Raw genomic sequence first — 15763 nt, forward strand, 5'->3', positions numbered from 1 at the left:
CACGCATTTTTTCTTGTCTGCTACATCCCTGACTAAAGATTCTCTACTTCTTAGTACCCTAACCACTTCCTTTTCCACCTTTTCCCTGCTTTGTTGTTTTATAATCTCCTTCAGATTTATATTTCCTTCCTCCTGGATTTTCTTCCACCCTTTGTGCTGCTCCTTGATTTCCTTAATATGTTCATCACACATCCTTGACTTTGATTCATGCTCATCTAGTTTACTTTTCATCTTGTCCCTTTCTTCTTCCAACCTCTTATTTTCCCTCTTGAGCTGTTTTATTTCATTAGAGGCAGATTAATTACTCAATTTTAATTCCATAACTTGCCTTTCCTGTTCAGCACTGCATGTACAGACGTTATCCAACTTGTTCTTAAGTATCATAATCTCTTTACCCTGTTCTAGGGTCCGTTCTTGTAACTCTAATTACTGTATTTTCCATACCTTCTTTAATTCTGGACATTCCTCTCTGCCATTTTCTCCACTCCTGCAACTTGTTTAATTCGGTTTAACACCTCCTTCACCCTTATCCTCATTGGTAAAGTCCTTAAACTCGCCGCCATCAGGTGTAAACAAAAAGCTGCCTCCTTCCGCCATGATGCAACCTATGAACACTTTACACTTTCACTGTATTTTGTACTCTTGTTGGACCAAAATAAGCACTTTTTTCACTAATATCAGAAGGGACCACCATTTACGTATTCATTTACATAATCACAATAGGCTGGGTTCCTTTTCGTCGCTGGTTTGGCGATTAATTCCCCACCATCCACAAAGAACTCCGTCTCCGTCGGCAACCTGTGTGTGTGTGTGTGCGTGTGTGTGTGTGATATACCCTACTTCATTCTGAAGAGTTATGTAAGAAAGATAATGGGGGATATATTCCCAAACTATTTTCCAAGTGGTTCCTAATTTTTTTGCACACTCTGCACAGCCACATGGTTATGGCAATGCCTCCTCAACACTGGCATTAACATCTGTGACATTTCAACTCCAAACAATAGCTACAGTTAGTCCTGAAGGCCTTATAGTTCATCATAGGGTCAATATGCCACAGCTTTTAAAAATATGGTAGAAATATACCGGTATAAATAATTGTGCTCAAAGCATTTATAATTTTCTGCTGCCTTATTAACTGTATAATAATTTTGTTCATTTTACAAAAAATATAAGTTCCCTGCATCCTTGTGCCATTTGCACATGGTACTTACTGACTTCTCAGATTATTTCTTGTAACAGTCATTTGGTTTATAATATTTCTTTATATACTAATTCCTTTTCATTTACACCATACTTTTCCAGAAATGCTGCTCCGGTAATGGTAACCAGACCCACTATGATTCAGTGCATCTGTCAGTGATCAGTGGTGTTTTGCTTTACTTAACAGTGAATGGCTCACAATTCCTCACTTTTTTTCACTACACTGTCATTGTATTCCATAAATCAAAATACGATATGCTGAATCCTGATTATTTTAGGATACGGATGCCACTAAAATGATCTGACTTCTTTTCCACATGAGGCTTCCCCTTCAAGAATCAGCTGAGCTCCACTGGGATGTCTGCTCTGCCCTGATGGTCGATGGCAGTTGTGAATGAAACTGGGTGGGAATAACACAGAGATTAGTGCAAGGTTATCATCTGCTAAAAAAAAAAAAAATACAGTATGGCATTTCAATTACTGCAGTAATCAGATATTTCATCACCAACATAAAGTGATAAAAATATTTTATGATTTTCAGTGGATGTTATGATATTACATCACATATGCTTCCTACATTATCATAAAGCTTGTGAGTTACAGATGCAAATGACTAATACAGTACTGTACTACTGATACTACACCTAAAAACAAAAATCTCCTTCACATTCCATCCTTTCTATCCTGGTACTGAAAACTTAATATCAGTATAAAATATACTTACTCTTGTCTCCTGAAGCATTAGGAGAAAAATTTTATTCTGTATCATATCATCATCATCATCATCATCATCTAATCCTGTGTTGCACCACGAGAAGCGTAGAAGCCCCGGGCTAGGCAAGTTGGTCCTGACATTTCAGATGAGAGTGACCAGCCCCACTCATCCCTGAGTGACATTACGTGAGCAATAAACCCCAACCACCCCTTGGATATAACTTGAACTGGCTCAATCCGACTGGAGCGCCTTAATTACCTACTAAACCACCAGGTGCCATAATTTGGTTATATGGTTACCAACTAGTGTAGTAAATGGTTTCCTGGTGTACAGGATACCATCTGGCTTGTCACTCAGTGTAGAGTCACTTATAGGAAGATGGAAGAGGAAAGAGTGAAGGAAAAAAAGACAGAAGAGGGAGTGTAGAGTCACCTGTGGGCAGAAGGAAAAGGAAAAATGAAGGAAAGAGAGACAGAAGAAGACGGAAGGAAAGAAGGAAGGAGGAGAGGAAAGGGCAGTCACCCAAAAGCAAAACTACATCGAGTGAGCTGATGGTGCATGCCCCCACCTACCACTATCCGTATTATAATGGTCTTTGTTTATGCTCATAAACTTATTTATCCTGACTTTTGGCATGGAAACACTGTCACCTTAAGTCATCAGCAAATTCTGAATCTGTATTTCAGTTAATGCCTCATATAAATAAAAGCAAATAACAAAGAGAAAACTGATATATGTGTTACATGTAATAAATATCATGCACAATTTCCAGGTATTGTTAAAAATGCCTCAAATTTCAAAGTATATCACAAAATCAGTCATTTCACACATCTTTCCAAGCCATTTTATATAACAAAGGTGCTCAGCTTGTTTTGGGCAATAATGCAGTTTGTGAAATAAGACTGTTTATACATGTTTAACACCTTCAACCCAAGGACATACTATGTTTTTCTTGACATCACCAGATGATATTATTCAGCTTAGGAGAGACTTTTCAAACTGCAGACATCAGACTGGAGGTGCTTCTTCTATTTGAGGAGTAGGTCAAAGTCCAATGGAGCCATGCCAAGACTATGGGCAGGATGGAGCTTATTTCCCTGTGCCATGTGTTCAAGAGAATCACTGTGTTATTAGCAGTGTGCGGCAATGCAATACCATATAACAGTGCTTAGCACTGAGAATTTCTGCACCATCCTGCCTACAGTCCTGATTTGGCACCACTGGACTCATCATTTCCCCAAAGTGAAGAAGCACGTTATTGGCCCATGCTTCTAGTTTGAAAAAGATGTCCAAAATGAGGTCAAATGTTGGCTACATCCACAGAACTCATCTTTAATTCCTTGATCAACAAGTGATAAGTGCCTCAAAAAACAAGATGACTATGTTAAAAAATAAGACTGAATATATGCATAGTACCTGTTCCATGTGTTCCTCACTAAAACTTGTTTACATATTTAAAAAATTAATACATACACAAAAACTTTTTGACTTTCCCTCATACTTGCTAATAGTGGCCAAGAGTTTTGCAGGCTGGTGCAGTCTGTGAGTGCTATGCTGTCAAAGCTCATAAGAGTAAAGTGATTGTTGCTGAGAGACAAAGTGACTCTCAATGTGATGTGCAAGTGAATGGAGAGACCATTTGATGGAAGAGTTTATGTGCCTAGGTGCAGTAACAGAGAAGAAAGGTAAATGTGCAAAGGGACTAGAAATTAGAGTGGCACAGTAAAGTAAAGTGGTAGGTGCTATGAAAGCCCTGACACAAAACAGAAGTCTGCGTGTGGAGGCTGCAAGGAGACTGCATGGAGTTAGGGTGCCCACATTAACATATGGGTGTGAGACTTGCGTATGGCAAATAAATAAATAAATAAATAAATAAAATAAGTTAAAAAAAGGTCACGAATTAGAGCAGTGGAAATGGGGTTATTAATCAATGTGTGTGGAGGGCAAAAGATGTATTGGATAAGAAATAATATGATGCATGAAAGATGTGGACTAAGAAAGTGTCTGATAACAGGGTACAAGAGCGTGTACTGTATACAGATATGATGGCATGGAAAGAATGGAAGTAAATAAGGTGGTGGAAAGAGTATATGTGCATGAGAGTGAAGTTACTCATTGATAATGGCATGGTAGCCAAGAAGGTTCATGGATATGGTAAATGAATATGCAAAAAAGCAACATATGGGAGTTAATAAGGCTAGGAATCAAGAATAAAATGGCTAGAAATCATGCTGGTTGGATGAATTATGTGCAGAGGAGCATATGGAAAGGATATGGCACCCCTTCTTTAACCTGATAGTCAATGGGCTAACTCTGGCGGATGTATGTGAAATGGATCTATTAAGAAAAAGATAAAAATATATATGTGAAGATAGTTGGGCCTGTAAGATGCAACCAGTATGCCTGGGGGTTGTGTGACATATAAATGAGTGTCTGGCTCATTTCACTGTGCATGCTGCTGATAGTTTTCCTCCTTTTATGTTTCCTATTTCATGTCTTCTGGATCCTACGTAACTCCATCCTTCAGCAAAGCAAGGTCAGGTTAATGATGATGATAATAATAATGAGGAAATTTAATACTAAAATTAATACTATAATTTATCTTCATGGTAAAGTTAAAGAAATCAAACATCAACAGTTTAAAAGTAAAATTTACGAGGGGCAAGAGAGTGAAGGAGAATTTACTCTTACCATCTTCCTCAAGGCAGGTTGGTCCCAGCCAGCCCGGGGTGCAGGAACAGTGACCGGTGGAGGGGTGGCAGGTGCCTCCATTGTGGCATTCACACACCTGCTTGCACCCAGGCCCATACCGACCTCTCCCACATGCTGATCACAGTACACACAAAAATGTCAACATTGTTATGTTTATTAATATATTACAGACATTTCATCTTTTTCACTGTCTTTTTTTTCTCTTTCCTTATTAGAGGTTGACTGATCTAGTGCTGTAGTAGAATACCCGTACACCAGTCAGAGTGATGGTCATGCTGTGTGTGCATGGGTTCAAATCTCCTGAATATGACTGGATTATGTATACGCTACAAGGGGCATAGTTCAAACCCCTGCCCTCAAATGTTTTGGGTTATGGCAGTCCAGCTACAGGCCCATAAATCACAAGGAAGGTACAGTAAACTCTCAATTATCCAGGGTAATTCAGCCAAGCCCTACACTAAACACAGTGAAGCAAAATGCCGGATATTGCATAGTAACCCCAACCGGCTCAATATTTAGCATCAAGCTGGAGAGAACACTTTAAGGAATTGTTGAACATAGAGGATGGAAGTAATGCGAGTATAAGTGGCTGGGGAATGGCTGGGAGAAGGAGGGAGGTGAGAAGACAAGATGAAATCAGTAGGATAGAAGTTGTGGAAGCAATGAAGAAAGTCAAATTGGGGAAAGCCCCAGGAATTGATGGAATGTGGTGAAATGATGAAGCATGGGGGAGAGATAGTAGTAGAATGGATCTGGAAGATGTGCAGATTGGCTTGGGAGGAAGGTAGAGTCCCAGAAGATTGGAAGTCAGGTATAATTATTCCCTTGTACAAGCTGAAAGTTAATGTAAACAAAAGTAAAGTTATGGTGTTTGAGAGGAATGAAGTCACAGAGTGTGCAGTGAGGTTGGATGGTGAGGATATGGAGAATGTGAGTGCATTCAAGTACTTGGGTAGTGTGATGAGTAAGGATGGAACTTTGCGGGATGAAGTACGTGAAAGGGTACAGCAGGGAAGAAAGGTTGTTGGTACACTGAAAGCAGTGATGAGAAATAGGGAGGTGAGTATGGAAGTTAAGAAGTCACTGCATGATGGTATTGTGATCCCTACCCTGACGTATGGAAGCGAGGCATGGACATTGCAAGAGGGGAACAAGTCAAGAGTGAAAGCAGTGGAAATGAGTTACTTGAGAGGAGCATGTGGAGTGACGTGGAGGGACAGGTTGACGAATGAAGAAGTGAAGGAACATTGTGGGGTAGATGTGGATGTGGTTGAAAAGATTAGGAGAAATACACTGAGGTGGTTTGGACATGTGGAGAGAATGGAGAATGAAAGACTGACTAAGAGGGTGTATGTAGGTGAGGTGGAGGGAGGGAGAGGGAGGGGTAGACCGAGGATGAGGTGGAGGGATGGAGTTGAGAGGTATATGAGGGAGGGGAGGGTGAGTTGGGGGGAGGGGAGTCAAATGGTGGGTGACAGAGTGACTTGGAGGCGTTTTGTCTGCGGCCACCCTTTGCGGGATTAGGGCGTCGGGCTATAGATAGATAGATAGATAGACAAGGGAAAAAGGGAAAAAGAAGTGTGTGGTAATCATAGGGGCATTTGTCTTCTTAGTGTACTGTAATGGGAAAAGTGTATGGTAGGATACTTATTGACAGAGTTAGGGAAAGAACAGAGGAATTGGCTGGAGAAGAACATGGAGGCTTTAGGAAGGGAAGAGGTTGTGTAGATCAGATATTCATTCTTAGCTCTTTAGTGGAAAAGTTTCAAGAGAATGGAAAGAAGTTATATGCGGCTTTTATGGATCTGGAGAAAACATATGACAGGGTGGATAGACAAGGATTGTGGAAAGTATTAAGAATATATGGAGTAGATGGGAAGTTGCTGAATGCTGTGAAGAGTATGTATGATGGTGCTAAGGCTGCAGTGCGTGTGGATGATGAACTAAGTGAATTTTTCTCTTTGATGGTTGGCTTGAAACAGGGATGTGTCATGTCTCCATGGCTGTTCAATCTGTACATGGATGGGGTAATAAAAGAGGTACAAGGTAGGGTAGTGGATGTTGGAGTGGCCCTGGTGAGACAGGGTAGTGTTTGGAAACTCCCTGTACTGTTGTTTGCAGATGATACAGTTGTTGACTGAAGACGAAGGGGAGCTGCAAGGCTTGGTGGATGAGTTTGGGAGAGTGTGTAAGAAACAGAATCTAAAGGTGAATGTAGGGAAGAGTAAAGTGATGGTCTTTGAGAGAGGTGAAGTCAGCGAATGTACAGCGAGGTTGGATGGTGAGGAATTGGAAAATGTGAGTACGTTTAAGTACTTGGGTAGTGTGATGAATAAGGATGGAAGTTTGGAGGGTGAAGTGCTTGAAAGGGTACAACAAGGAAGAAAGGTTGCTGGTTCCTTGAAAGCAGTGATAAGAAACAGGGAAGTGAGCATGGAAGTGAAAAAGTTACTACATGACAGTATTGTGATACCAACTCTAACGTATGGAAGTGAAGCTTAGACGTTGTTGGAAGGAGACAATTCAAGTGTGAGAGCAGTGGAAATGAGTTATTTAAGAGGACCCTGTGGAGTCACATGGAGAGACAGGCTGACGAATGAGGATATAAAGGAGCGTTGTGGTGTGGATGTGGATGTAATAGGAAGCATTAGGAGGAACACACTGAGGTGGTTTGGCCACGTGGAGAGGATGGAGGGTGAGAGACTGATGAGCAGAGTGTATGTAAGTAAGGTGGAGGGGGGGAGAGGGAGGGGGAGGCCGAGGATGAGATGGAGGGATGGGGTGGAGAGGTATATGAGAGAGGGGGGTGTGAGTTGGGAGCAGGGCAGTGAAATGGCGGGGGACAGGGTAACGTGGAGGCGATTTGTTTGTGGCCACCCCGTACGGGATTGAGGCATCTGGCAATAGATAGATAGATAGATAGAAGCTGGATATTGTGTTACCACCTGTCTCAACCCTCTATCCTAAAAACTTTTCCATGAGTAAAAGATGAAAATTAAGCATAAAATACATTAAAGTAATGACATACTCTAATACAGTAATACAACACCAGTTGGCTACTGTTCATGAACCGGCTGATTCACCTCGATGCCGGATATTGCATAGAACCACCAGTTATGTCCCATTTCAGCATTAGATACTACATCATATTGCTGGATATTGCTTTAATACAGCTGAGCCAGCAGCGCCGGCTATTGCGTTGGGCCAGATATTGCAATGACAGATAACTGAGAGTACAATACTGTGTGCATTAACTTATTGCACCTGGAATATCTATCAAATAAAGTTACAAGTACTTTTACTTTCTGACTCGAATATTTCATGCCATTCAGGATAGTAATGAAATGATATGACAATACTCACGCATGGCACAGTTAGTCCCTTTTTTACCAGGTGGACACAGGCACTCTCCAGTCTCCCTATGACAGGGGTACTGACCGCACTGACACTCCTTCCGGCAGTGCACACCAAACATTCCTAACAGAGGAGGTAAAAACATCATTGGTTGTAAGATTACGCAATAACTGTGGCATTCCACATTTATGCAGTCAGCTTGCTCCAAATGTGGATACCATACTTTGTCTGTACACTTAATAACAACTGTAGTACAGGGTGTGAGAGGTAAGCGTGATGGTATAAGAACAGTAGTTATACTGAATATTATTATATTATCTGTATCTGAGAATGACTGTGAAAAGCTTCATATTTTTTTCCAGTAATACAGTACTGGAATTCAAAGATCACAAAAATGTGGCATCCCACATATGTGAATTCTACTATTTCATTAAGCATATCAATGTGCACTGAGTGTAACTCAGGGAATCCACATTTTAATTAAAGTATATGCCTGTATCTTTCATGAGATACGGGAAGCCTGAATGTTGCTGTTTTATTTTTAATTACCTATTATCCATTACAGTCATTACACCAGATTCTTTTCTGGCTTCCCTCCACAATGCACATTCTCTTGTCCCTAGTCTTGTGCATTCTCTTGCTCCTAGTCTTATCTATTATCCTCACATCACTCAATTATTCTTTTCTCTAATAGTCATCTGGTAGCAAAGTATACAACCATTATTATGTAAGTATAGTATCTGGTAATCGATATGTAAGGTATGGTATCAGTAGTGGCAACTGCAACTATGCCAAGTGTGCACTGTGTATCACCTGAAGGGCATGTATCAGCACAGGTCTCCCCTATGAAGCCTGGTGGACAGCGACACTGACCAGTGTGTGGGTCACACGTCGCTCCATTGTGGCAGTCACATCGCTGGCTGCAGTACTCACCATAAAACCCAACTGGACATTCTGAAAGGCAGAAAAAGTTGCAATTTGTTACTACATTGGTAATGATACTGATTATAAGATATTCATATGGTATTACCATAATTCAAGGTAAAGCCAAATTTCCTGAATCAAGATTCTTTTGATTATTATTGTTAGCAGATTTCTGTTGCTTAGCAGTACCAGTCCTGATGAATGTGCAGCTATCCAAATGAAGGGCTTGGGCAGCCTCACATTCATCCTAAACAATAAAACTCACTTTGGTTCATATTTAAGACAGAAGTCTTTCTTAATAACTATTATAATTATTACTAAGAACTCATTCTTCAGATGCCTAACCCTTCTTTTGTATTTTCCTTACAATTTGAGAATAGCCCAAAGTCCTTATATATCAAAGTAACATTACCCAGTTCACAGTATCGTCCAAAGTAGCCTGGACCACAATGACAACAGCCAGAGAAGCGATCACAGGTGGCATTGTGACGGCAGGCACAGTCAAGCTGACAGTTTGGCCCATATTGCCCAGGCTGGCACTCATGGTCACAGTGCCTCCCTGTCCATCCCAGACCACACTGGCACTCACCAGTGGCTGGGGGGGGGGGGAAAGGTAATTACTACCATACTTAATGGTACATGCAAGCAAAATCTTACAAGGTAACCTTATACAATGCCATACTTTACAATATCAATACAATTATTTGTACTGTTACTGAGTAAATAATATGTTGTTTCTATCCTTATTCATTTTTCTTTTTTCAGTATTTTTATTACAGTCAATGGACATACCCACTGGTCTTTGTAATAACGGGATACAAGTATAATAATCTTTTAATACTATAAAAATTTACAACCTGCCAGTCATAAATCAATGTAAACTCAGTGATTACACTAGTGTTGCCATAGTAAAGGGAGTGTTGCATGTTACCTGGATGACAGAGGGCATCATTATGGCAGAGGCAAAGTGAGGTGCAGTTATGACCCCAGGTGGATGGAGAGCAAGGTGACCGGCATTTGTCTCCTGTATAGCCAGCCGGGCAACGGCACTCACCCACACTGTCACACACGCCTCCATGCTCACATTCACAAGCCTATCCAATTTGCAAAAAATCTACATTAACATTATTCTTGGTTCAATATAATTTTAAGAGAACAGATGAGGCAGTCAGTGACACAGAGACGTATCAACCAACCACTGTACATAATTCTTGTATTACCAATGTAATAATCATTGAATTCTGAGGTATATGCTCTTCAGTGTTGATTTAGTGGTGAGGAGATAAAAGAAAAGTTCTGGGATAAGCCTGTGGGAACTATGGAAAGAGTGCAGGATGATTATAATACCATATACGTATCTACATAGGTAATAGATTGTAGCACCAGTTGAACAGGGCAGTACTCCCAAGGTGGTTAGAAAGCTGATGATAGGGAGAGCTGGAGCTCCTATTTCATCAGCCCTTGGTACTCACTTCTGACCATCCCTCTTTGCTGAACCTTTTCAGTGTTTTATTAACACAGAGAGTAGACCAGGATACTCACCTATAAAATTTCCTCTTACTGTCAACACCAAACTACATGCACATTACACACCACACTTTCTTTTCTAAATTTAAAAAGAAAAATGACATCTCAACACTCAGCCGTGGAATCTCTGGGAAGTGGAGGGGGGGGGGGAAGGGGTCATAAAAGCCCCAGCCATAAGCCCCTCTCCCAGTGATGGTCAAGAGAGATGCTTGGAACCACTGACTCACTTCATTTCTGCAACATTCTTAGCCTTTCCTCTAATTTTCTCTCTGTTGAACACCACCTCACTTCCTCTAAACCTCACCTTCTCTTAAAGCTGAGTGTGCCTCACACATTCTCTCAGGCATGGACACATACATTCCTTTCTCTAATTCCATAATTAATGCAAAAAAAAATTTGGTTTCATCATGCTTGCGCTAATGCTGTCCACAACATGGACTGGGCCTTCAAAACGTACCATAACCAATCCATCCCTGAATCTCATCTCTTCTATGTTTCAGCCTGGAACTGTGCTAAGTACAATATGTCCTGCACTCTGCTAATTCGTACTAAATGCTTTGAACTTCCCAAATTAAATTCCTCCCGATCCTTCTGCCACCTTGCCAAAAACCTTTCTAATAACGTTATCATCCTTCCCTCCTCTTTTCTGCTTTGATGACTCTGTAGCTGTTTCTTCTGCTGATAAAGCAGAACTCTTCATTCGGACTTTCTCCTCCAAATCAACCTTAGACAATTCCAGTGCTGTTCCTCCATCACTTCCCCCCCTCTGACTTTCTCATGGCTGACATTAAAATATCTTCAATTGATGTGTTTTCTGCCATCACTGGCCTCAACACTAACAAGGCATATGGGGCTGATGGGGTTCTTCCTGTTGTCCTCAAGAACTGTGCTTCTGTGCTTAAACCCTGCCTTAGTAAACTCTTTTGCCTTTGTCTGTCAACTTGTCCCTTTCCATCTTGCTGGAACTCTGCTCTCATTAGGCCTGTCCCAAAGAAGAGTGACCATTTCCAGACTTCTACCTATCACCATATTGCTTTAACATCCTGTACTGCTAAAGATTTTGAAGCTATTTCTAACAAAAAAATTTTAAAGCACCTTTCCTATTATAACTTCCTTTCCAAATGCCAGTATGGGTTCCGCTAGGGATGCTCCACTGGCAATCTTCTTATCATCCTTTCAGATTCCTGGTCATCCTCCTTTCGTGACTCTGATGAAAGCTTTGCCATTGCACTTGAGATCTCAAAGGCTTTTCATCAAGTCAGGCATAAATCTTTAATTTCCAAACTGCCCTCTTTTATGATTTCTATCCTTCTATCGGTGCCTTCATCCCTAACTTCCTGTCTGGTCATTCTACAGCTGCTGTTGTAGATGGCGACTGTTCTCCTAGAGCTATCAATAATGGTGTTCCTCAGGGCTCTGTCCAATCACCAACTCTCTTCCTTCAATTTGTCAACGACCTTCTAAGCTACACAGGTATACTGCAGTTAACGATGAAATTGGTTACGTAAAAACCCATCGTTAGGCAAGGTATCGTATATCAGGGTAGTTTTAACATGTAAAGTACTGGGATGCATTTTTCGGCCTTGGATTTCCCCCAAACAAGTCCTAAACCCACCCAAATGAGTCCAAAAACAAGTTTAATGCCAATCTAAATGGCCTAACAGCCGTAAAAGAAGCTAACCTAAGCCTGACACATGTAAAAAACTCACTAAAACCAACAAATACAATCTGAAAATCGTCAAATATAAGTATGGAAATAATCAAATTTAGTAAACTGTACCGCAAAAATACAATGTTCACCCCACCTATGGCAAAAACACATTAATCTAAGTTTAAAAACTGTTTATAAATCAACCTAAACACATAATTTTAATCTAAAATATCATCAAAATAGGTAAAAAAATAAAAACTCATCAATAAACCAGGGTTTGGCCATCATTAGGCCAGGTCCCCGACACCCCAAGTTCCGGACATTTTAGGCTCGGATCTCAGAAACCAAAAATGCCCAAAAAACATTAAAAAAAAAAATAATAATAAAATGGCATGTTTTCAACACTACTTTGAACTTCCTGTGCTGTGATGAACAGCTGTGTTTTGGCGCGTAGTTCCTCCGACGTCTGGCAGAGCGCCCCTGCCTCCTCCCCATTTCCCGCCTACCTACGGTCGTGACTGCACGCTCGTCACTATGGCTGCCCACGTGCTCGCTTTTGTAGTGATGCCCTACCTGCTGCAGGCCCTGCTGTTCCTCTGCTGCTTCCCACTCGTGTGTGAGACAATGGCCTCGCCGCCCGAGAAGAGGAAACTAGTGGTTTTGACTCTGGAGACGAATAGGAAGATACTGGAGAGGGTGGACGCGGGATGGTCGACCTCCCACATCCTCCGAGAATTCAACCTGGCCTGCTCTACCTTGTTCAATATCAAGAAATCCTGGAAGAAAGTCACCCTGTACACAGCTGACTTCGTACTGAACACCAAATGCACCATGCAGAGGAAGATATGTACCCTCCCAGGTTTGCAGAAATCAACTGCTCCAATGTGATTTGGTATCATCAACAATGTGCTGCTGGTGTGCTGGTGCGTGGTACTGAGCTGAAGGCTGCTGCTGAGAAGTTCAAAGACTACACAACACCCCAGACTTCAAGGCATCCGAAGGGTGGCTCTTCGCTTTCAAGTTACGGCATGGACTTACCAACCGTAAGGCCCATGGCGAAGCTTTGGACACCAATGAGGCTGCAGTAGAAGAGTTTCAGCAGAAGGTAAAGGGCTTGATCGACAGGGAGGGCCTCACTCTTGGTCAACTCTACAACGCTGACAAAACTGGTCTTTTCTACTGCTCCCTGCCCACAAACACCCCAGCAGAGGAGATGGAGAAGCGTGTACCTGGATACAAGCTCTCCAAGCAGCGGATATCTGCTTTGTGTTGTGCCAATGCTAATGGCATGCACCGGCTCAAGCCCATTGTTGTTGGATGTGCAAAGCAACCTCAATGCGTTCATGGGTTGATGGATGCCCTTCCTGTCGTTTGGTACCATTCTGTGAAGGTTTGGTTCACAGCCAAGATCTTCAAAGACTGGTTTCACCAGCATTTCATCAAGGAGGTCATCCAGTATCAGATGAAGACACTGGGAATCCCACACAACCAGGTTAAGGCTCTCCTTCTCTTGGCCAATGCACCCACGCATCTGTCAGACAAGGAGTTGGTGGCTGAGAATGGACGCATTAGGTGCTTGTTTTTGTCACCTAATACTATTGTTCTCATCCAACCAATGGACCAAGGGGTGATAGTGGGAACAAAGAGGCTGTACCATCGGAAGTTCCTGGACGAGGTGATGGTTGTTGCCAAGGATGAGGACAGGCACAGAGAGGGACAGGATACGAGAGGCCAGCAGACTGTGGAAAACGTTCACCGCTACAACCTCAAGTCAGCCATCTACAACTGGACCAGTGCATGGAGGGATGTATGTGTCAAGACTCCGAAAAGTGGTTGGTCTCGTCTGCTTCTTGGAGCCGACGTGGTGCATGACTTTCTAGGTTTTGACGTAGATAACTTCCATGCGTGTCTTCGTGCAGCTGGCGATGAGGTGGATGTGGACGAAGTGCCCGAGTGGTTGGATGACGACGAGGGCGATCCTGAGTATCAGACCATGTCTGATATCAAGATCGCATCTTAATTTGCAGGTACAAGTACCCAGCTGGAAGATTCTAACGAGGACAGCGAGGATGATGCAGACTCCTCTCAGCACACCACTACTCCATCCATCCCCAAGCTGAGCACACTCCGGGAGCACGTTGAGTTCGTTCTGTACTACCTTGAACACTCGGACTGCAACAGGGAGATGACTTATGGAGGAAGTGCACACTTTTAGGCAGCGCATCATCACTCGCCAGAATCACCGTTCCTTATGTGAATCAACCACTGACACTTTCTTTAGGCCAATGACCCCTGCTGTACCCAGCCCTGGCTCCACACCAATGCCTCACCATGACATGCCTTCCACCTCCGAGCCACAGCCCAGCACATCAGCCACGGTGGAGTCTCCACTGGATGTGAGAGTGCAGCTATCTTCAGAGTCTTCTGCAGTGGGTAGCCCATCACCACATCCCAGTGACGCGTCCCTCGGCCACCTGCAACACCTACTCTCTGACTCTGACAGTGAATAAACAGCAAAAACTCTCCACTAGACCACATGGGAATTTACAGTGTTGTGAAGTGTTAAGAGCAGAATGTGCAGTGTTAAAAAATTAGAATTCAGAGTGCAAAGGATTAAGTGCAGCGCAACACTGGATTACTGTACGTGCTTCAAGTGCACCTTCGTCAGACTCTGAGAGGTTATCTTCGCAACGGCCACGGACGTATTGTAAGTATCCTGTACACAGCTAAATATTTTCCATACTCACTTCTAATTCCTTATTCTCTGGTTCCATTTATATTTTTCATGGTTTCTGTCCCTTAGTTGTGTGCATAGCGTCTTAAATAGGTGCTGTGCAGGTCCGGTAGGGAGATTAGGTGGTTTTCAAAGTCAGGTTGGGTTAGGGTCCATATGTAATTGTCCAGGGGCATTTTCCCAAGTCCCAGAAAAGCCCAAGTCCTGGATATGCCTTTGGCTCTGTTATGTCAAATCTTGGAGGGATTACTGTGCTGTATTTCTACCCCCATCGTTAAGCCAGGGTATCGCATCTAGGGGTATCGTATATTGGGGTATTACTGTACATCTAACTCTATTCACTCATGCCTGATGACTCCACCTTTCACCTTTCCATCTGCATCCTTCCGCATCCACATCAGCAGCTGCTTCAACACACAAGTGATGAGGCTATTGCACACTTAATGTCTGATATGGCTCATATCTCTGACTGGAGTAAAGGCAATGTGGTTTTTCTATCTACCTATCTATTGCCAGACACCTAAATCCCATAAGAGGCGGCCACAAACAAATCACCTTCATGTTGCCCTGTCCACAGCCATTTCAATGCCCTTCCCCCAGCTCACACACACCCTTTCTCATATCCCTCTTCACTCCATCCCTCCATCTCATCCTCGGCCCACCCATTCCTCTCCCCCCTTCCTTACCCACATACATTCTCCTTGTTAGTCCCTCACTCTCCATTTCTCTCCACATGGCCAAACCACCTTAAAGTATTCCTCCTAAAACTTTCTATCACACCCACATCCACATAACAGCACTCCTTTACTTTCTCATTTGTTAGTCTGTCTCTCCATGTAACTCCACATGCTCCTCTCAAATAACTCATTTCCACTGCTCTCACTCTTATGTCCTCCCAACAAGGTCCAAGCTTCACTTCCATACAATAGAGTTGGTATCAAAATAC

At 42.5% G+C, this 15763-nt stretch overlaps 1 protein-coding gene across 1 annotated transcript in view; it reads right to left on the bottom strand.

Moving 5' to 3' along the window:
• Positions 1 to 1538: 1538 nt before the first annotated feature.
• LOC145398951 (uncharacterized) overlaps positions 1539 to 15763 on the bottom strand; it is a 304550-nt gene continuing 290325 nt past the window's right edge. The window contains 6 exon segments of the mRNA XM_080271685.1: positions 1539 to 1600; positions 4607 to 4741; positions 7991 to 8104; positions 8795 to 8935; positions 9318 to 9500; positions 9837 to 9999. Of these exon segments, the coding sequence (XP_080127811.1) occupies positions 1539 to 1600; positions 4607 to 4741; positions 7991 to 8104; positions 8795 to 8935; positions 9318 to 9500; positions 9837 to 9999 (798 nt within the window).

Source organism: Coenobita brevimanus, chromosome 47, assembly GCF_032717465.1.
Source record: "Coenobita brevimanus isolate Jiangsu-jjx chromosome 47, ASM3271746v2, whole genome shotgun sequence".
Classification (NCBI taxonomy): Eukaryota; Metazoa; Arthropoda; class Malacostraca; order Decapoda; family Coenobitidae; genus Coenobita; species Coenobita brevimanus.